At 36.8% G+C, this 22,817-nt stretch overlaps 1 protein-coding gene and 1 pseudogene across 5 annotated transcripts in view; one reads left to right on the plus strand and one right to left on the minus strand.

Moving 5' to 3' along the window:
• Positions 1-22,817, plus strand: part of PPP3CC (protein phosphatase 3 catalytic subunit gamma) — a 79,113-nt gene that overhangs the window by 46,577 nt on the left and 9,719 nt on the right. For all 5 annotated transcript variants that reach the window (XM_090290122.1, XM_090290125.1, XM_090290123.1 and 2 more), the window contains exons 5-10: positions 9,063-9,208; positions 10,759-10,898; positions 14,174-14,251; positions 14,337-14,431; positions 17,898-18,023; positions 18,730-18,801. In XM_090290122.1, the coding sequence (XP_090146248.1) occupies positions 9,063-9,208; positions 10,759-10,898; positions 14,174-14,251; positions 14,337-14,431; positions 17,898-18,023; positions 18,730-18,801 (657 nt within the window). The remainder of the gene's footprint in view (positions 1-9,062; positions 9,209-10,758; positions 10,899-14,173; positions 14,252-14,336; positions 14,432-17,897; positions 18,024-18,729; positions 18,802-22,817) is intronic.
• Positions 1,173-2,435, minus strand: LOC150000197 (mitochondrial nicotinamide adenine dinucleotide transporter SLC25A51-like; annotated as a pseudogene).

Raw genomic sequence — 22,817 nt, forward strand, 5'->3', positions numbered from 1 at the left:
GATTGGAAGAGCTGTGTGAGGTCCCAAGGTGCCTACTTTGAAGGGGACTGAGGTGTCATTGTCCTATGTACAGTGTTTCTTGTATCTTATACCTTCTTCAATAAATGTCTCTATTTTTCATATTACATAACTGGATACCTTCTGGACAGACCTCATATATCTAAAAAATGGAATGCTAGGCAGCTGGGAAGTTGTTGAAAAATCAAGATGGATCTAGATATACTGATATGGAGAGATGTTCAGGTATATTGTTAAATGATAGGAACCATTTGCCAACATGTATAGTGTGATCTTTGTAAATTAAATATATAATATACAGAAGAAATTGGTGATAGTGATTATCTGTGGGGAGCTGGGTCAGGAGAACTTGCACTACTTAAATTATCTTTCATCACCACCATGCACTACTGTTATAATACTTTTTTTAAACCGGTAACTTTAACTTTAAAAAGACCCAGTTGGGACCCAAACATTTAAAAGGTTTTTTAAAGCACTGTGGGTAATTCTACTACATGCTGCTGGTTAAGAAGACTTGGCAGGTGTCTGCTGTTTGTCAGTTGAGAACCAAGTAGTTTAAAAATTGGTATATTTTGCATTGTTTTTCAAAGTCAAAATTAGAGCATTCCTCATTACGCCTCTATTTTACCTGGGAAAATTAACGCATATCATGCAGTTAAGAAAGTCCTTGGAAAGTGCAATATTTAGCAATAGAGAAGTAATGAAGAAAGCTGTCTGTAGATGCCTCTGTTCTGAATTAAACTTCAGGATTTTTTAAGGTAACATTTTATGTAATTCTTCCTCTATTTCCTCAGAGTCCTTTTTTTTTTTTTTTTTGACTAGTATAATTGATAAAGACTATTTTTAGAAGATGGAACAATAAATTCAGGATGACATTTAAGTGTCTTATTTTGCACTGAATTTCTTATCTCAGGTTTTTATTTACTGCTCACATGCTTTAATTTAGTTAAACCAGGTTTCTTTCGTTTTCTCTTATTTACCAAGGTACTCCATCTATTTCATTCCAATGCTGCATCTGAAATGTAAATAAATCTTGGAATAAGTACACAAATTCAAGTACAATTTTAAATTTTATTTTCATATTAGGAAAGAGCACGTGGGGTGCTTTGCATGGATTTTTTTTTTTTAATTTAAATAATTAGAAACCAAAACCCCAAACCCAAAAACCCTTCAGTTTTCCTACTGAAACATTTTATTCTGAATTTGTTGGTGCTTAAGGAAAACAGCTTTGCCTGTAATTCACTGTGCCCTGAACTTAGCACACTAAATTTGGCTAATTAGGAACAATGCCAAACTGCTTTCTTCTTTGAAGGTCTAGTCAGTTGATAAATGGCACTTAACTGATGCCTTCTTTCATATAACCTTTAACAAGAATTCATAAGTCGCATTGATTATGCCCCAAGAAATGAGGGACCGGTGGTAATTCAGATGGGCACCTCTGAAAAGATTTGTCAGTTTCCTGTCCCGTTCTAACCAAATTTTTTTGAAAACCTTGGGAAAAGACTGAAATTCCCCACCAATCTGAGACTGCATATGAGTTTTTACAACATTAAGGGGAAAAAACAAGATTCCCAACATGGCACCCAACAGACCTCCATAGATAAAATCAGTGACCAAGTGAGCACTCTTGAGTTGTTGCGGTGGGCAGGTGCTCCTTAATGGGACCTTGAAGGCCAAAAAACAGGACATTGCTAAAGCCATTGCAGAAAAGACGTGTCAAGCCTCGATAATACTCTCCAATTCCATGGCATTTTAGTGCTTTGAAAGCCTGATAGGTGTTTGTAAATTTGTCATGATGCCTGTGGTGTTGAAGCAATGTTTGAACTCTTTCAAATGGAGTGAAAATTGCTTCTGTTGTCCCTGCAAGTAATGCGGCCATGCTACGGGTTACGACCTCTGAGGTACTGATGTGCTTATGGAGAAGGCAAGATAAATCCTCAATACAGACCAAACATAAGCGCTAGTGTCGTCGTCTTCTGCATTAATGGAGGAAGGATCCCGCGATACCAGTTGCGAAATCCATCCCTCTTCAACTGAAGCACTGCATCCCTGGTTTTGATTCCATAAAGTTGTTGCCCAAAGAGGACCTACTGAATGGGGTACGTGATCGCTACGTTGTTGAAAGCTGCACAGTAGCCACACAAATAATGTTTCATTTCACCAACATCCGTAATATGAGGTGATATATCTTGTTTTGAAGATGTTATGATGGGAGACCTCTTTTCATGAGCTTCTGAATCCATCATGTGGCTTAAGATCTTTCTTCTTCATGAAGGACTTTTTTTAACCTGTAACATGATCTGGACCTGGTGTTTTGAGGAATGGTAGCTTTTTGATAACATTCTCAAATTCTTCCATTGTTAATGGTCTGTTAGGTTCTCTCTTCTGGAGTCAGTTATGATAACTGGATGTCCCATCGCCGCTGGCACCCGGCTCCAGGCCTGGTAGCCACCGGCCGGCGTATCGGCGAGCTAGCGAGCCTGCGCAGGCGCAGACGGTGACCGACCCCCAGTTCTCGGGGCGTAGCCTGAATGGATGTTTTTACAGATCACTGGCTCTCTCTTAAAGAGCTGCCACTGGCTTTTAGAAATAGAACCTTATAATTACTAATAAGTGATGCTTAGTTCCAGATTGTGGAGCTGCAATCTTATTAATGTTTCTAAAGGGGGCAGGTGGAGGCTTTTCTTTTTATATTAATTCTTAAATTACTTTATATAACTTTTTGCTTTCAAATCCAGAGATAATGAGTAGCAGAGAAACATATTAACAGTTAATTTTTGGCATACAAGATGTGGCAAACAGGTTTACAGTTGTGAATATGTGAAGCACAGAGTTTATTCTTGTATATTTTTTATTTTCCATAGAAACAGCTGTAAACCTACTTTACCCCCACCCACCTTGTATTTATATCTTTGCAAAAACATTTCTTTTTTTTAGATACTTGGAAAACAAGAAATTCCTAATGTAAATTAATTTTTTGTTTCAGTGAGCCATTTTTTGATGTGTAATGGTTATTATAACCAACTTACTGATAGGTTCCAGAAACTGCTGTGATTTTGCTAATGAAACAGTATTGTTGTGTTAGGTTGATTTTTTTAAAAAGAAATAGTTATTATTCATTATAGCATTACTTACAGTAGCAAGAGATTGATGTGGTTAGGTTGTGGTATATTTGTAAAGTGAAATACTGTGTGGACATTAAAAAAATAATAATCACAAAGCTCTTCACACAAAGATGTGGCATGATCTCCAAAATATGTTAAGTACAAAAAGGAAGTACAAGGACCTTCAGTCAAGATGGAAGTGTAGGTAAACGAGTCTCGCCTCCTCACACAACCACATCAAAATTACAACTAAACTACAGAACAACCGTCATTCAGAACCATCAGAAATTGAGGTGAATGGAAGTCCGACACCTATGGAACTGAAGAAAACATATCCATCCAGACTGGTAGGAAACATGGAGAAGCGGAATGGGCTGGTCCCTCATCCATGTATGGTAGATAAAAATTCAGGAGGGCTATCTCAGGAGTGAGGGGTCTCAGCCCCACAACCAGGCCCCCCAGCCCAGGATTTCAGTGCCAGGAAGACAAGCCCCCATAACTTCAGGCTGGAAAAACCAGTGGGGTTTTAGTCGGTGAAAGGACTACTGGATTCCCAAGCAGTTCCTCTTGAAGGGCCCACACAAGGACTTACTTAGACTCACTCCCTCTGAGCTTCAGCACCAGGGTAGCAGCTTGAAAGACACGAGTGACATATAGGAAAAAAACTGAAGTGTCTGGCATCAAGGCAAGAGCTGGTGGATAGCTTTCTCCTAGACAGAAAGGTAGGCAGAAGCCAATGTCCCTTTTCTGAGCCCTCCTCTCACAGAGCCACAGAGCTGACAGGTGGGGGTGATATCAGAGCTTCCATCAACCTGGTTTACACTGTTTGCTCTTCCCTGGTGAACCCCTTGAGGCTCCGCTCCACCCAATTTGCAGCCTTGTCATGCTGTTAACAGTGGCTTTTTCATATGAATGACTGGTCTCCACTCAGGCTTCATGTCTTCCTAAATCCTCTCAAACAAGCAACACCTAGTCTCAGCCAGCCTCCAGCCCCCTTACCTCTGGCTAAGCGGCCCCAGGCCTCACTCTAGCATCAGCTAGCTTTGGATCACAGTTTGGCTTCGCCTGGGAAACCCCGAGCCTAGCACAAGTAGCAGTCATCTGCAGATTGCTTTGTAGCTTATGCAGGTGCCTCAGGCATAACACAGGTAGGGGCTGACCTTGGCATGCACCATCCAGGAAACTCCAGGGTCAACACACCCAGTGCATAGCTATAGACTATGTTGGCAAACCACCACCCTACCCCTACACAGCTGATCGTCCACAGAGGGTGGAGGTTGGTGTTCACTGGTCACAGCTAGTCCTTGCAGCTAACTGGCTGGGTAAAATTCCTCCCATTGACCTGCCAACAGCAAACAAGGCTCAACTACAAGAAGAGGGTGCATCTTGAGTACCCAGCTTGGGTGATAGGGGAGACTGTGCCACTGGACCCTACAGGACACCTGCTGCATTACGCCATGCTACCAAGACAGGAAGTCATAGCAGCTCTACCTAATACATAGAAATACACACAGGGAGGCTGTCAAAACAAGGAGACAAAGAAACATGGTCCAAATGAAAGAACAGATCAAAACCCCAGCAAAAGAACTAAATAAAATAGAGATAAGCAATGTATCAGATGCAGAATTCAAAACACTGACTATAAGGATGCTCAAGGAACTTAGTGAGTACCTAAACAGCATTAAAAAAAAAAAAAACCCTGGCAGAAATGAAAGATAAACTGATGGGAATAAAGAGCAATTTACAGGTAATCAACAATAAAGTATATTAAGCTGAGAATCAAAGCAACGATAGAGAGCATAAGGAAACAAAAGGCAACCAATCGGAACAAGAAGAAGAAAAAAGATTCCAAGAAAATGAGATTAGTGTAAGGAGTCTGGGACAACTTCAAGCACACCAGTATTCACATCATAGGGCTGCCAGAAGGAAAATAGAAAGAGAAGAAATTGAAAATCTATTTGAAAAAAAAGAAAACCTGCCTAATTTGGTGAAGAAAGTAGACATGTGAGTCCAGGAATACCAGAGAGTCCCAAACAAGGTGGACACAAACAGGCCCACTCCAAGATACATCATAATTAAAAGGCCAAAGGTTAAAGATAAAGGGAGAATTTTAAAAGCAACAAGAGAACAGAAGTTAGTTACCTACAGGGGAGTTCCCATAAAACTGTCAGCTGATTTTGCAAAAGAAACTTTGCAGGCTAGAAGCAATATTCAAAGTCATGAAAAATAGGGATCTATAGCCAAGATTGCTCTACCCAGCAAAGCTATCATTTAGAATTAAAGGGTGGATAAAGAGCTTCCCAGGAAAAAAAACTATTAAAGGATTTCATCATTATCAAACCATTATTATACGTAATGTTGAATGGACTTAAGAAAAAAAGATCAAAACCATGAACAATAAAATGGCAGTAAATACATGTTTATCAACAAATGAATCTAAATAAACTAAGCAAACAAGAACAAAGAATCATGGATACGAAGAGCATTTTGAAGGTTGTCAGAAGGGATTGTGGGGGAATGGATGAAGAGGTGAGGGGATTAAGAAGTACAATGAGTAGTCACAGAATAACCATGGGGATGTAAAGTACAGTACAGGAAATGTAGTAGTCAAAGAACTTACACACATGCATAACCCATGGACATGAACAATGGTGTGGGGATTGCCTGAGGGAGTGGTGGGTGCTGGGTAGGGGGGGCAAAGGGGGAAAATTGGGACAACTGTAACAGCATAATCAATAAAATGTAATTCAAAAGAAAAACCAGTGCAAAACAAAGTGTATATGCTACTACTTGTATAAAAAAACAAAAGGATATTGTAAGACAAGAATATATGTACATGTCTGCATGTGTATGCATAGACTAGCTTTGTAAAGACTCCAGGAAACTAGTTACACTGGTTGTCTGCAGAGAAGGGGTAGGAGGCACTGTATACCCTTTTGTAGTATTTGAATTTTGAGCCATGTAAAATGTATTACATTTTTTAAATAGTAAAAACAAAATTAAAAGAAATATATAACCAATGACTAGAATAGGTTGTGATTTATAATTAGTGCTGACCTTCAAAATTACTTTCAAAGAATGTTGAAAAAATTTTTTTCTTAATGTTATTACTGATACTAGTTTGAACTTGTATTATGTGATCTATGAGTGACGTGCATTTTCCCCTCATTATAGAAATAATTGTTTTATGGGATAGATCTCAACATTTGTCATGAAAATGAAGTGCTTGAGTCAGCCAGTTTAACCTTTGGAAATTATATATTTCGCCATTTAGATTCTCCCATTAAATATTTAATTTAAAAAGAGTGATTGGGAAGAGTATTGCATGGCGTTGAGAACATGAACAGGTTCTGCCACTTAGTAGCAACTTTGGGTAAGTCCAACTTCCTCAGCTTTTTAGTGAAGATAGCAATTGTACCTACTTCATAGGGCTTCTGGGAGGAATAAATAAGGTACCTTTATTGGTTAACTTATGTAGTACCTACTGTGTGCCAAACATTATTCAAAGCATTTTACATAGATGAACTCCTTTAATCCTCACAGCAGCCTTATAATGCAGGTAGGTATTATAATTATGCCCAGTTTATACTTGAGGAAATCAAGTCACAGAGAGTTAAGTAGTTTGTCCAGAGTACCACAGCTAGTAGGTGTGCAGAGCCATGGTTCAAATCCAGGCGCTCAGGGTCTGGACTCCGTTCTCTTGGCCACCGTGTGGTCTTGCACAGCCAGCTCACCGGTGGCGCAGCCCACTGAAAGACTTCAACAAATTAATAAAATAATAAATAGTACTTTATGAAGATTACGTATCCATCTAGAAAAACTTAAATTAAGTCAAAGAAGAATATAGATGTCATCTTCAACTTAATCTGTCAGAAAATAAAAATGTAGGTATTTATATACATATTCATATACTTAAAAATGGTAACGTTTTATAATATATCTTGGTCATGTATTAATATAGCATGAACTTCTTGTTGCTTAATTTGACTTGTTACTTTCTGTTTTATACAAAATGTATTCCTTGCCATCGCTGTCCAGATTTGGCATTCTTTTGGAAGTAGACTAAAGATTTTTTTTTTTTTGAGTCATTCTTAGGGTTAAAAGGCATTTTATTGATGTAAAAATGGTGTTACGGAGCATGAATTCATAAGTAATGTAAATTCTTGCATATATATAATCTTAGGACTCTTCCAAAGGAATTCCTTATTGATGTTAGCAAAAGAAAACTGGCTGTAAGGATTTTCAGGGAAAAAGTCAATCACTGGCCACAGATAAATGGGGGTTTTGTTTGTTTGATTTTTTTCTCCAAGAGACTTTCTGGCCAATTCTGGGTATGCTTTTGAAAAATCCAAAATTTATAGTGTTCCAATACAAAGCAAAGTATAAGGATGTAATTATAAGGAGATACAAAGATACATAAGGCATGGCTCTTGTTATCTGGGATGTCCTAATAGATTCAGCATATATTGTGAAACAGATCATCTAAACTGTTGTCATGGTAACACAGAATGCCCGCAAACCCTGGTCACCCCGTATCAGCAATAAAGAGAACCTTCTTATTCAAGGATGGAAAACCTTATTACCTCATTATGTTGCCCACTGGCTTATACATCCCTTGTAGGGATTTCTCTCATCATTCCTGCCACCCACGTATGACACTCTGGCCCAGATCCGTTACCCTTCCTTGATTTGCCAAAGCCTTGCCAAGACCAGGCTCTGACTACTACTTAAATAAGTCTTTTCTAAAAGTTTGGAGATTACAAGAAGAAAATAAACACATGTAATTACCGACTGGATCGCCTCACTTGCTACGGCTCTGTTGTGTAGAGCCTGCAGGCTCCGTCTCGTCATCACAGAGATTTAGGAGGAGGAAGGCGCTCAGCTCTGTGGGGCTGGCTGCCGCCTGTGTGACTGCCCTGCCCCACCGACGCGCACCTTCCGTCACGGCTCAACTTTGAAATCCAAGGCCAAAGAAGAAAACATTCCTTCTCTTTAAACTAAAGCCATTTTCCCGTTCCCCTATGATTTCACGAGCTCTTTATAACTGGAGACCCCACCTTCTGCTTCCTGGAGTATTTACTTGTCCTGTAGCCCCAATATGACAACCACATCAAAATGTAATTCATTCAGATGAACATTTTTACATAAAATACAACCAGGGCATAATTTGCTTAAAGACCTAAAAGTCATGAACAAAGATTATTGACATTTTATTGACTTTGAAAACTCCCAATTTGTATTTATATATCTTTAGCACTCCCAGGGGGTCTTTTTAGACTCAACAAAATGTTCAGATTCATAAGACTACCATAGGTCCACCTGACCTCCATCTACTTAGGAGGAGACTGTCCAGGAAGGGCAGCACCAGACGTCCCTTTACTGTGGCATTGTCCTCCCAGGAGTGCACAAGCAGTCCAGAGGTCTGCTGCCTCTTGCCTCCCTTTCCCTCAGTCCCTCCAAGTCACAGCTAAGGTGCAAGGAAACAATATCCGCATTGGGCTTGTTAGGGAGCCATCCTGGCTTAGAAGCCCCTTGCATCACAAAACTTTTTTGGCATAGCTTCCAGGGTCCCACAAGGGACATACCTTCTGAGTCACTGCACTCAAGAGAAGCCCAAAGCTATAGCTTGCTGCCAGCTGATTGTGTAACTTTTACCATAAGCAACACTGCCTAATAACACAGCTGACATTCACCTTATCAGGCTTCCAGGACAACAGAGCTGGAAAGTTAGTCCAAGGTCACTCTTTAGAGTATGAGAGCGATTTTGTTTATTCTTTATCCACAACTTTTCAAAAATACCATTATCAAGATTATCGTGTTTTTGAATTAGCCTGAAATAAATGGCGTTGAAGTAGATTCATAATCTTCTGGCGTATACCCTTTTTCATACATGATGAATTTTAGCTTTTCTTCCTTTGACTGTTTTTCCTGTTTTGACAGGTCGGATCAAATATTCAGAACATGTGTATGATGCGTGTATGGATACATTCGACTGTCTTCCTCTTGCTGCTCTGTTAAATCAGCAGTTTCTGTGTGTACATGGAGGGATGTCACCTGAAATTACTTGTTTAGATGACATTAGGAAAGTAAGTAATCTTTCATTATTTTCATGGTGTGTGTATATATACACACACACACACACACACACATATATATATATATAATCTTGTTTTTTATTTCAATCAACTAATATGTCTTTACTGGTGAAAACTTCTAAAGACAATCAGAAGTAAGAAAATGGAAATGACCTGTGATTTCATTATTGGGAGATAATGCCTGCTAACAATTTGCTGTATATGTTCCAGAAAATTTCTGTAATTTCTAATGAAATCTGTGCTTTTACCAACTAGAAACATAACATTTTTTTAGTATATTCCTGAAACTGTAAATTCTGTAGCAGTGTCTGAGGAAGGAAGCCGGGGTTCTAATCCCTGCCCTGCCCTTCCTGTGTGGGCTCGACCACATCAGTTACCTCATCCTCTGAAATGAGGACGTCAGACAGATGGCCTGAAGACCCTTCCAGCTCCGAAATTCATTGACTTTGACATTTTAGATGATACAGTTCACCTGCTACACTTCTTGATTGGTGATTATTTCCAGGATTCTGTATCTTCATAATTGAGAAAAGATGACCAGTCTTTTTTCACTTACGTTCTACATTACCATCATCACTCCTCTACCTTTGTGTACCTCATCTCTCTCATGTAGGTACTAAAATTAAAGGTTTTTCTGTTTATAAAACTGGTTACTCTCCTCGGGGTATGAGATGTGTCTGTATGCACAACCTTTTTGGCTACTTGATTGTCTTTTAAATAACCAGCATTTCTCTTTTACATAGTAAGTCCTGGGTTTTACAATTCTGAATCGATTTTATATTCCACCTAGTATAAGTCCCCTTCTTAGCATTCAGCTATTCTAGTTACTTGTTTTGTTTTAATGCTTTTAACGACAGCAGCAGTGACTAAAGGCTTAAGTTAGTAACTTATATCGAAATGCTTCCACTGCATAGAAGGATGAATGCCCTTTACAAAATAAAACTAGCGTGCTTTAAAATAAAGAAGTTGCCACTGGAATGAGGTGAACAGCAAGCAGAACCATTGTAAAACCCCTCCTGTTATGGGAATATTGGCCCACACAGGCAGGTGAAATGAATTTCACACAGTGTTTCTAAATAATAGTGCATCTGAATAGCGGTTGATATCCCTTTCAAATTAAATAACTATATACTACTTGCAAGATTAGGAGGTAAGAGGCCCTTTTCTACAGAATGGTTAGAAAACAGGAAATTTTCTTTCTTTTCTTTTTTTTTAAATTACAGGGTAGGGCAAAAGTAGGTTTACAGTTGTGAGTACACAAAAAAGTTTATTCTTGTATTATTTATTTAGTATTGTATTGTTTTCCCTATGAACAACTGTAAACCTACTTTTGCCCTACTCTGTATTATAAAAACATGCTATAAATTGTGTATCTCAATGTAATTTAAATGTTCGTTTTCTTGCAGGAAAATCCTTTAGAGGCTTGTAGCCTTCTCTCTTGATACATTCTTGTGGGCAGAAGGGTTGTTTTCCCATACCAGTTTTCAGAAGCTCTTTTGCTTTCATGATTTCTTTCCTTTTGGCTTTTGCTTGTCTTCTAGTTAGACAGGTTTAAAGAACCTCCAGCCTTTGGGCCAGTGTGTGACCTGCTTTGGTCTGACCCCTCAGAGGACTATGGCAATGAGAAGACCTTGGAGCACTATACCCACAACACTGTCCGAGGGTGCTCTTATTTTTACAGGTAAGCTGATCCTCAGAGTTATGAAGTTGGGTCCGATTTGATTCCTGGTCAGGGTACAGGCCTGCGTTGCAGGTTCAGTTCCTGGTTTGGGTGCGTATGACAAGTAACCTACTGATGTTTCTCTCGCTCTCTTTCTTCCTCCCTTACCCTCTCAATAAAAACAAATAAATAAAATCTGTTTTTTTTTTAAGAGTTATGAAGTTGGGAAAGGAAATGACAGTATGTTTAGTCAATTTATTTTGAATTCATGTAGTATAAAGATTTGTTTAATTTTTTCTTTTTTTAATAGTTTATTTTTTATTGTATTTTTAATCTTACCATTTATCCCCCTTATACCCTCTTCCCCTTCCACCCACCCCCTTCCCCCACAATCACCACACTATTGTCTGTGTCCATGAGTTCTTTCTCTTTTTTTGCTCTATCCCTCCACCCCCAATGTTTAATTTTTTGATTAATACAAGACAGAAAACTCTTTGTTTCTTTCTTTTGTTTTTATATTTATTAGATGTTATGCCCAATAAGTATAATATACCGAACATGATTGAGCAGAACATCTTTCAGGACTTCATTGTGTTGTCTGACTCTAAATGATCTAGATTATTTGTTCCCAAACATCACCTAGACACTTTTTAAAAAAAGATTTCTTGGCACTTCCCCAAGACATTCCAGTTCAGTAGGCCTGACACAGGAGAATCCTGTTATTGTTTTTTTGAAAAGCTCTCCACGTTTGGAACTACTGGTATAGGCAAAGATATAAAAAGAACAAGGACTTTGTGAACTCAGGCCATTTCCTGGACGCTGGCTGTTTTAAATCTCATATGTAAGCTTTCATTGTGCTTTGCCTCTCAAAAGTAGGGAGAGGTAGGGAAGTTTGAAGTCTCAATTCTTTCATCTTGATATTTTATTATGACAAATAATACATGTATTTAGTCCTCTAAAAAGCAGTTAATTGCCTACGATCGTGCATTTTTTAAATGAAATCCACATACAAAAAGTAAGAAGCCTCAATTTTACCATAGTTTTAACATTCTTTAAGGAACTTTAGTAGTGGCTGATATTGATGAAATCATCAAAATTTTACCTTTCTTTACATTGCTTAAAGTACTTCTTTATGGTTAGCACACTAAAAACTGGTACAATTTCTATGGAGGTCAACTTGGCAATGTCTCTCAATTATAAATGCCTGTGGTCTTTGACCCAGAAGTTCTACTTCTAAATCATAATCCTCTGTCTGTGTAGTTGATCTTCATTATCCACAAATCCTAATTTGTGTGCTTTCCTACTTGCTGAGATTTATTTGTAACCCCCAAATCAGTGCCCACAGCGCTTTCACAGTCATTCACAGACATGCACGCATACAGAGCAACCAAAAATCTGTCACCCACACGTGTTCCCAGCGGAGGTTGGACGAGGAGTTGCTCTGCCTTCTGTTTCAGCTCTCAGATCTGTAGGCAGGTGTTCTTTTTGAGACCTATTTAGTGTAACATTTTCCGTGTTTTTTGTTGGTTATTTCACTGTTTAAAACAACTGCAAGCATACTACTGAAGTGCCGTCTAGTGTTCCAAGAACAAGAAGGCTGTGATGTGCCAGCCTTATAAATGCCTGTATGTTATATGAATTTGGTTCAGGCATGCGTTATCGTGTTGTTGGCCATGTTCCTGAATCAACAATATATATAATATTACATAAGGTGTCTTTACTCAGGAACACACATAAAAGCAAGGTTATTTATTGATTGGTTCATGAAAATGTTGTGACCAGACGCTCACAGGATCCTAACCCTGTATTTCCCCTGGGAGCAGTGCAGTGACTCAGTATTCGCTGATGCAGATCCTGCAGCAACTTTACAGAGCGTAGCTACTGTGAATAAGTAGAATTACTATACTTACATTTGTTAAATGTCTGTAACAAGGTTCTTCATTGCTACCTTATTTATGATAAAAGATGTAAAACAACCTAAACGTTCACTAGAAGCTGAGTTAAGTAAATTGTGGTACATGCAATGGAACATACCCAACAATGCATTGAGGCTGTTTTTTAAAAATAAATAAAAGAAAGCAAACTTTTTGTTTACTGGTATGGAATAACACTAAAGAAAAGTGAAAAAAAGATAAGAGTGCAGAGCTATGTGTACGATCTGATAATATTCCTGAAGTTGTGGTGGGTGTGCACGTGCCTGTGTGTGTGGGTAATTGCATGAAGATGAATTGAGTCTCTGAAAGCGGACTAAGGGAGCCAGGGGCATTGGCTGCGCCCAGGGTAGCTGGAGTATAGAAGTAGGAAGTGGAGAGGCATTTCATTGTATCCCCTCTTGTATCTTTCAATTTTATACCTTGTGAATGTACATACAACCTCTTTTAAAAGTTAATTTTTTTTTGCTAACGAGCACAATTACAAACAAAGATTTAAAAATAAACTAAATAACAGTTGGATAATTCCAGGATAGTTTTGTATTCTCTAGTTCTTCTTATCAGGTATTTGTTATTCAGAAAGATAAATAGTGCTAAAGAATATGTTAGGAGTAGATGCCAGTATCATACTTTCATTAGAATAAGGTTGGTATAATATTTGCATTTATGCCTAAAATATTACTGCATAATAATATGTTGGTGTTGATATTACCTGTGAAGTTTTAAGTAGGTTTTTTAATTTTTCTAACAGTTTTGACAGTTTGAAAACGGCTTGTTCTGTTTTTAGCACCTACAAGTACACACACACACACAGTAAAATAGTTTATTTATTTACTTTTAGAGAGAAGGGAAAGGAGGGAGAAAGAGAAGGAGAGAAACATGATGTGTGAGGGAAATGGTGATCGGTTGCCTCTCATATGCCCCCAGCAGAGGACCTGGCCACAACCCAGGCGTGTGCCCTGACTGGGAATTGAACCAGTGAACTTTTGGTCTGCAGGCCGGCACTCAATCCACTGAGCCACACCAGCCAGGGGCATGCTGCTCTTTTTTAATATCAGGATAGCAAGAAAAGTTTTTAGTGTTGTGCTATTATTGTTATGGGTTAAAACAAAAAATTAAAAGGAAGGAGCGCCCCATTCCTGTCCTAGGGTTGTCTATTATCTGTGTATTTGATCTAGAATGAGGTATGTTAGTGAAATGGAAAAATGAATGATGATTGCTAAGCTATTAATAAAAGTTCAGTAGTCTGTAAAAGCTATAATTTTGAAACAAAATCAGCTCATGCCATTCTAAGTTATTCCCTTCCGCCTATTAAAAATCAGTTGTTCTAATTCTGGATTTATGTTTTCTAATTTTCTTTTTCAGTTACCCTGCAGTTTGTGATTTTTTGCACAATAATAATTTGTTATCAATAATCAGAGCCCATGAAGCCCAAGATGCTGGGTAAGTTATATTAAAACTGTCCTATATATCACTGCAGAGTTTTTCTGTTAATATCAAGACAGACAGGCTGTCCTCTCTCTTCCAGGTATCGAATGTACAGGAAGAGCCAGACAACAGGCTTTCCATCACTCATTACAATTTTCTCTGCCCCCAATTACCTAGATGTCTATAACAATAAAGGTAAAGGAGTCCGGCACTATTTGAGTTTGAATTTGTGAGAAATGTGAGCTCTGGTTTAACCATATGTATGTGTATATATGTTTTTAATATTTATATTAAAAAATATTTTAATATTGATATATATATAAACTTTAAATAAGGGAAAAAGATTTTAATTGAAATAAAGGCCAAGAAACTCAGAATTTAGGCTACTGCTTTATTTTCATCTCCTAGAAATTATTGGGCTATTTGTACGTATAAATAACAATCATAATAGGTCTGGTTTGTACTACTAAATCAAAATATAAGAAGAATAAATTATTCCAGGTTAAAGTAAGAACCATCAGCATAAATTATTGGTTTCAGTGAATTTAATTTATTTATAACAATATTTCAATAAAGTATTACCATTTGGTGTTTTAATGTTTGTGAATTATTAAGCTGTCTTTGCTCTTGTTCTTCAACAAGAACAGTTAGAATGAATAATATACAAAAAGTGGAGGAAAAAATCTTAATTTAGTCCAAGCCCTTCCAGAAACTAATACTGTGACTTTAGGTAAGTCACATAATCTCCCTAAACTTCACCTTCCCATATAGAAAAAGAGCATTAGATGTATAGATGCCTTCAGTACAAAATTCTACTTGTAAAACTTTATCCTATAATTAAAGTCTTTTTTTTTAATTTAACTTTTATGAGTCATAGTTCCTAAGTTTGTTTCAGAACAGTGGTTCACCTTAAAGTTTCATGTCCCTATAACTATGTTGTTGTTTATAAAGTATGACTATAAAATAATAGAACTTTTAAACGAACATGCCAGAATGTATATACCCAAATGAGTATTGTCCCTTTAAATAGTTAACCTTGGGAGGCTATATGCTTATTCCAACAATGCTGCCATCATTCAGAACATTTTTGGAACTCCTCTTTTGGCATTGCCTTCAGAGTCTGCGACATAGTCTTTTGATAATATCCACAGTGATGGGAAATCTTCGTCCTTTGAGGGTGGATTTGATTTTTGGAACTGTCAAAAGTCATTCGGAGTGAAGACTGATAAATAAGGTGAGTAATCAAGCTAGCCAGTATCATTTGGGGTTAGAAACAAGGTATGATTATAAGGTAATGAGACTGGTTTTCCTTGTGTTGCTTATAAAATGGCTCTGGAGGCAATTCCAAAAGAGGAGTTCCAAAAACGTTTTGAGTAATGGCAGCATCTTTGGATTAAATACATGGTGAGGCAGCAAGGTGTATGGAAAAGGAAACTGAGCTAGGAGTCAGAAGGCCTGGGCTAGTCCGGCTTCATTTTAAATTCACAGTTAAGTTTACTTCACATTGAGCAACACTTCCCTGAGCCTCAGTTTATCTTTAAAATACCTGTTATATAGGGTTGTTGAGGATAGGTTGGGATAATAAAAATGAAATTAAAATTGTGAAACCGTAAACTGCTATAATGCTATACCATTTTACTATTATTGTGCCTGATGTGATCATATCAAAGGACCATGCTCATCTAATATATAAGGTCTGTGTGTTTGTAGCTGATGGTTTCTTAAGTCTCATTGCTTTATAGCCATACCTTGTACATGCAGTTGGGGAAAAAAGTTTAAAAGAGATCCACTGTATATGTACTATTGACTATTTAAAAATAAACTGAATTGGCACACCACATTTAAACCGAATTTGGATCAGTCATCTCAGTATACCCTTCAATGACTTGCTGTTCATTTAAAAAAAAACACTTTTTTGACTTAAGTTCTTTCCCAGCTTTATGTTTTCTTTTTACCTCTTGTCATCCTTTTCTGAGTCTTAACTGTCCTACAGCAACTATTTCTCCCTAATTCCAGTTTTTTCTTATTTTTTTCCCTTAATATTTCCAGTATATTAGTGGCTTGGTTTTGTTCTCACCTCCTCCCTTACAAATGGTATGCACTGCTTGTGTTGTTCAGCTTCCTCAGGGTCACTTTGGTTCCGGTCTTCATGTGTGAAGTCTGGATTTATCATGTGCAGAGCTGGAACATGTCACCTAAATCAGGAGCCACTTGACTAACTGCCAGCTCACTTTTTGCCCCATTCAAATCTGGTTTTATTCTTGGTTTTATTTTTATTATTGCTGTAGTAAACTTTCAAGTCACAGTCCATTCCACCGGTTTTCTGTCGGCTTTGACACTATTTATTGGTAACTTGATCTTGAAACAGTCTTCTTCCCCTTGGAGGTTTCTTAAGGGAAAAGGCAGGAAATGTGGCACCTGAAATAATTTCTGGTGGTGCTCCGTTACTCCCTGCGCACGCTCCTCTTTTCCTGGAAAAGGCAGCAGGTCTCAGCACCAACAGGCATTTCTTAGTTCCCCCGATTATATGAAAGACCTTTAAGTCATGATTTTAAAGACTTCTATTTCTGTTTTTTGTGTCTACTGGAAACATACCACAGAGCAGTTTTTAAGCTCCAATTTTAATCATCCATTGTTGAGACCTACCTCCCACCCCTTTTCCTGAGGGAATTGTTAAATAGTTGAATATGGTCATGTCACCTAAATAAAATGCATGGTACATGAAAATAGTGGAACAAGTACATTGTGGTCAATGTTAGGTTTTTAGGAGCTAGAGATTCTATTTTCATGTTTTTTCTTTATAATCTATGGTGTACATTTTAGACATTCAGTAATCTAAATTTGAGAGCACTAGGCTATTCTATAATAAGCAAAGAAATAAGAACCGGTAGATAACCCCCAACTGTCATTGCTAGAGAGCTGTTATATCCTGGTTCTATTTATGATCACAGTAAGAATTAATTAAGAGAATAATACATACAACATTGCTTTGCTAATGGTGAAGGCAAAGGAATTGGATATTAAAACTTTTAAAATATAAAGAAAATAAGTTTGGTACCACAGTATATGTACAAATTTATGAACTGGTTAATATTAAACATAGAGTTTAGCAATATATTGACTGTATATGGGAGAGATGGGCATTTTTATCCGCTCCGTTGTATGTAGAGATCATTTAATCTACTTTTGAACCTTGTAAATGACTCTTAGTTATCACCTGCAGATAACACCCAGAGAGTTTATAAAATCTTTGGCTCTGGCTAATGACTAGCAAAACTAACTGTTTAGTGAGAGATGTTTGCCCTCAAAGGAGAGCTGGGATTGTAACCCTTTAGCATATAAAGGGAAAGCATGACCAGCTTCCCTCAGGTAGAACCTGAGGTTTCTATAGGCAGTTACTGCCCTGTGACTCCGGGAAATTCCAGAGCTCAGTTACCTTTGCTCTTCAGGTAACTCTGTTCCTTGGGATAATTCTGAAAAGCATGAGCTCTGTGTGGTTGGAAAATGCTTTAAGATCTTCCATCTGCCCTTAAATACTGAGTCCCAAGTTTACAAGTGGAAAGTCCCTGAATTCTTTGTGGTTAGTGGACCCTGTGCAGAGTATACCCGTTGCCATGTCAGGTTCCTTGATGCCAGATTCTCTTGCTTTTTACCTTTTTAGCTGCTGTGTTAAAATATGAAAACAACGTCATGAATATCAGACAGTTTAACTGTTCTCCGCACCCCTACTGGCTTCCAAACTTTATGGACGTTTTCACGTGGTCTTTGCCTTTTGTTGGAGAAAAAGGTAAGAGAACTAAAGTGCATGGATCATCTGTTGTCTTAGCTAGTGACCAGAGCACACTTCCATATCTGCACGAGCCCCTGATGGTTCAGAAATGTTCTCTAACTTTCTTTTTTTAATAAATATTTTTAAATGTTACTTCATTGGCTTTTAAGTTATAATTTTAGTTCATTATGCTTTTCTTGTTCTAAATATCAACTTAGAGTAGCTATCCTACTGTGATCAAGATGTTAAAATAACATGTCACTATACTATTCCTTCAGTGATTTCTTCAGTAGTAAAGAGGTTTAAAGGAAATATTATTCTTAGAATTGTATTTGTGCACCTATATAAATAAGCTATGCAAATATAAAATAAGCCTCTTGGTCACAGGCCGGGTGGCTTAACCTCTTTGCAAAATAGGAGGAAGCCTTTTCATGTGCCTGTCAGTGAAGAAAGGCTCTGGATAGTAGTCTAATGAAATCAAGTAATTATGCAATAGAATCTTCAAAGATGCCAGACTGTTACTGGAGCAAGTAATCTCCCCAAATTTTATATAAACTAGAAGGCCTACATATATTGCTACCCGGTAGCTACTCTTAATAGCCCAAAGACAAGTCATTTTTACCTGTGTTTATTTAACAAGTATGTTCATTTAGATATCCACATCATTTTGGAGAAAGTCCATATTAATTGTTCAAATTTGGGGCTATTTTGTTTTATCTTACAGTCACAGAAATGCTGGTTAACATTCTCAACATATGCTCTGATGATGAGTTGATTTCCGATGATGAAATTGAAGGTAAACTTTCCTTTTCCTCATCTGAACTAGGAAAGAAGAAGTTTTGGTTTTGGTCTGAATGAGTTTTGAATAATTTTTTTCTTATTAAAAAAAAGAATTGTGTTCAATGTAAAAAAAAAAAAAGGAAAAATACAGGAAGGAATTTGCAAATAAGACAGAAAGAAAGAGAAAAAAAAAAGGCACCCATAATCCCATCATCTCAGATGTCCACTGATAACATCCTGATGTATATACTGTGTTGGCTTTTATCTTTGCATATATTTTCGTCCACTCTTTTTTCTTTCTAACAAAAATGAGGTCATGTGATAGTACCATGACATTTACTCTTTTTTTGTAGACTAATTTTTAATGGCTATGTAGTTGTTCATGCCAGTTATTCTTTGTTTTAATCAATCCCCTGCTGTTAGATATTGTATTTTTTTCCAGCTTTTGTTTTAAGCCCATAGTTTTGAACTCTTACAGATAAATCTTTGCATATTCTGTCAACAACCAACCTTTGTTATATGCTTGGTATTATGTCTCAAGTACTGTTTTGTTCCTTGCTTTCAATAAGCTTACGTTCTAGGGGAGGGAAGATAGACAATAAATATGTCATATGTTGATCTGTGGTATGAAAGGAAAGAAAATAATATTAGGAAATGAACAATAACACTTTCTTGATTATTTCCATAGAATAAATTTTTAGAAAGTAATCTGTGTCGATTAGTACTTAAAACTTTGAATTGGATACAGATAACCTATAGAAAGGCTGTACTGGTTTCCATTGTGTGTGTGATGCATAGTTCACAGTGCTTTCCCCAACACTGTTTATTATATTATAGTGTGGTTTTCTTTAATTTTAATTTGTATTTTTATGATGACTATTGAAAATTTTTTTCTTGTGTTATTGACCCCATTTATTTCTCTTCTGTGAGTTGTCAGTTCATACCTTTTGCTTGTTTGTTTTTCTTCCTATTGGCCTGTGAGGGATCTTAACACAGTAACATTTTGTTGCATGTGTAGCCAAGTGTGTTTTTCCTAGTGTGTTATGGGAGGTTTGATTTTAAAGGTAGGTCCTAATTTATCTGAGAATGCAGAAGATTCTGGAAAGATGGTGGCATCTGAGCACAAACATCTAGCTGTCTCATTCTCTGTGATAAGGTGTTCACTCAACTGCTAGGATAAACCGTCTACATAGTGGAGAAAGCCTAGCTTACTCAGAGAATACAGAGGAGGGTCCTCCACATACCTGTACTTCAGAGTCCACCTGGAAGGCGCAGTGCAGGTCATACAGAGGTTGTGAGCACTTTTGTGCATGAGATAGGAGAACACCATGAGGAAGAGAGTCTTGAGCAAAAAGTGCAGCCAGGAAAAAATTAAAACAAAATTAAAAGTTTAAGTTAGCAGAAGGTGAAATAGGTAAGAAATAGATTTAGTAAAAGTTATATTCAGTGGAAATAGACATTATTATGAATTCTTTATATATTAAGAGAGGATTTTTGAATATCATAAAGCTATGCTTACAAAATGATGCCAAAAATTGTATATGGAATTATTTGTTGGAGTATTGTCTGTAGTAGCAAAAGATTCAAAGCAATCTAAATGTCCCTCAGTGGAGATAAGGGTAAATCAGTTATGCTATACCCATATGATAGATTCTCTCCATGAAATGTATTTACGCAAGCCTCCTTTCTCCCTTTCTCTTCTAGTTAGCTCCTGTTCAGTTTACTGTAACTTTTTCTGACTGGCAAGTTGAAACTTAACAATATACATAAAAGATTTATGCCACCCAACCAAGTTGATGTATTCTAAAAATCTTAGAAGATTTAACATTCAAAATTTAATTAGCATATTGGAATATATATAGTGGAAATAGTTAATAATAATGGAAATTGGATAAGGGGTATAAGGGAAATCTCTATACTGTCTTTTACATACAGCTAAAACTATTCTAAAAATTTAAATTTTATTTTAAAAATTAGAATAATTCCTTGTATTTACATAAAAAATAAAGAAATAGCATATTTTCTCAGTAGATATAGAAACAGCATTAGATAAGTTTAATCTTTCATTTACAATGGATCTCTTAATCTTGATTTAGAGAGTTCTTTAATCTGACAGACAAGGATGATATCTATCAATACCTCTATACCATATCATATTAGAAGTTGTATCTAATACAATAAAGCAGGAAAAAGAAATACAAGGTATAAAGATTGGAAAGAAAGGAATAAAACTGTCTCTTTTTATAGATGATATGATATGTACAGGGGAATTTAAAAGAGTCTATGGATTAATTATTAGAATTGATAAGTGCAGGTAGTAAAAGCTACTGGATGCAAAGTCAGTAAGTAAAAATCATCTGTATTTCTACTTACCAGCAACAAAAATATGAAATTTTTAAAAGATGCCATTTATAATAAATCTAACAAATGATGTGTGATAAAGCAACAAACTATAAAATATTGTTAGAAAAATTGAAGCAATTTAAATAAATGGAAAGAAATATCATATTCATGGATTATTGGAAGATTCAGTATTGTAAAGATATAAATTATTTCCAAATTGATCTATGGATTCATAGTCAAATATTAATAATTTGATTCTGAAATTTATTGGAAATACTAAGGTTAAATTTTAAAGTTCATATGGAAATAGTCTTGAAGAAGAAAAAGGTGGGAGGTCTTGTTCGATATGATATCAAAGGTTACTATAAAGGTGGAGTAATTAGAATGATTAGTGCAAGGACAGAGAAACACTAAAACAGAATAGAGAATCTAGAAATACAATAGATCCACACATATAGGGACCCTGGATTTATGTCAGAGGTGGCACTGCAGAGTAGTGGGAAAATGATGGCATTTTTCATAGATGGTCTGGGGATATTTATTTGAGTAAAAATTAAACCTCTGTCATATTCCAAGCAGAAAAATAAATTCCAGGTGGATTAATACATTCAAATATGAAAGGCAAAACAATAAAGCTTCTAGTGTTTACAGTATAATATAGAATATCTTCTTGACCTTGGGGTAGAGGAACATTTCTTAAACGAGATGCAAAGAGCGCTAAGCACATAGGACACTATGAATAACTTGGACTGTGTTAAAAATAAGGACTTGTGTTTGTCGGAAGACTGTACTAAGAGTGGGAGGGGATGTTTGCAGCACAACTGACAAAGGGCTCACTTGCCAGAATATATGAGAAGCTACATAGAGATCAGTCAGATGAGTTTGAACAAGCACTTCATGAAAGAGGATATCCAAATGGCCAGTAAAAGTATGAAAAGGTATTCAGCCACATTGGTAATTATGAAAATACAGATTAAAACAGTGGATGAATTTAGACACCCATCACATTGTCTAAAATTAAAGATGATAACCCCAAGTGTTGACCAGGGTGTGAAGCAGTGGATGCACCAATTTAGACACTAAAGTATAAGTTGGTGCATCCACTTGAGTAGTTAATGCCAAACTGTTATCCAGAGTTGAACATATATGTACCTTACAACTGAGCATTTTAATCCTAGGAATATACTTAACAGAAATTCATGCAGTGAAGAGAAATTCACAGGAATATTCATAGCAGCCTAATTCAGAATAGCCAAAAATTAGAATCAGCCCAAATGACCACTGATGTAAGAAGTAAGTGGTGGCATATTCACATAGTGGAACTGCATGCAGTAATGATCATGATCTCCAGCAGCAGGGAAAGTATGGGTGAAGCTTACAATGCTGAGCAAAAGAAGCTAGATGCAAATACACATATTTGATTGTTCCAATTACATAAGGTTCAAAAATGATGAAAACCAGAGTGTTTGTGGATGCATGCTTACATGGTCCAACTGTAAAGAACAGCCAGAAGGTGATTTCAATAAAATTCAAGAGAATAATTTTGGGGGGCGTAGAGAGACTATTAGGAGGGGCTCAAGGGGCATCTGGAGTGCTGTCAGTTGTCTGTTTATTGACCTGAGTGGTGACTAGATGGCCATTTGCTTTCTAATAAATCACTAGGTTACATGTTTATTTTGTATACTTCTC

This window comes from Furipterus horrens, unplaced genomic scaffold (genome assembly GCF_987537825.1).
Source record: "Furipterus horrens unplaced genomic scaffold, mFurHor1.1.pri manual_scaffold_10, whole genome shotgun sequence".
NCBI lineage: Eukaryota > Metazoa > Chordata > Mammalia > Chiroptera > Furipteridae > Furipterus > Furipterus horrens.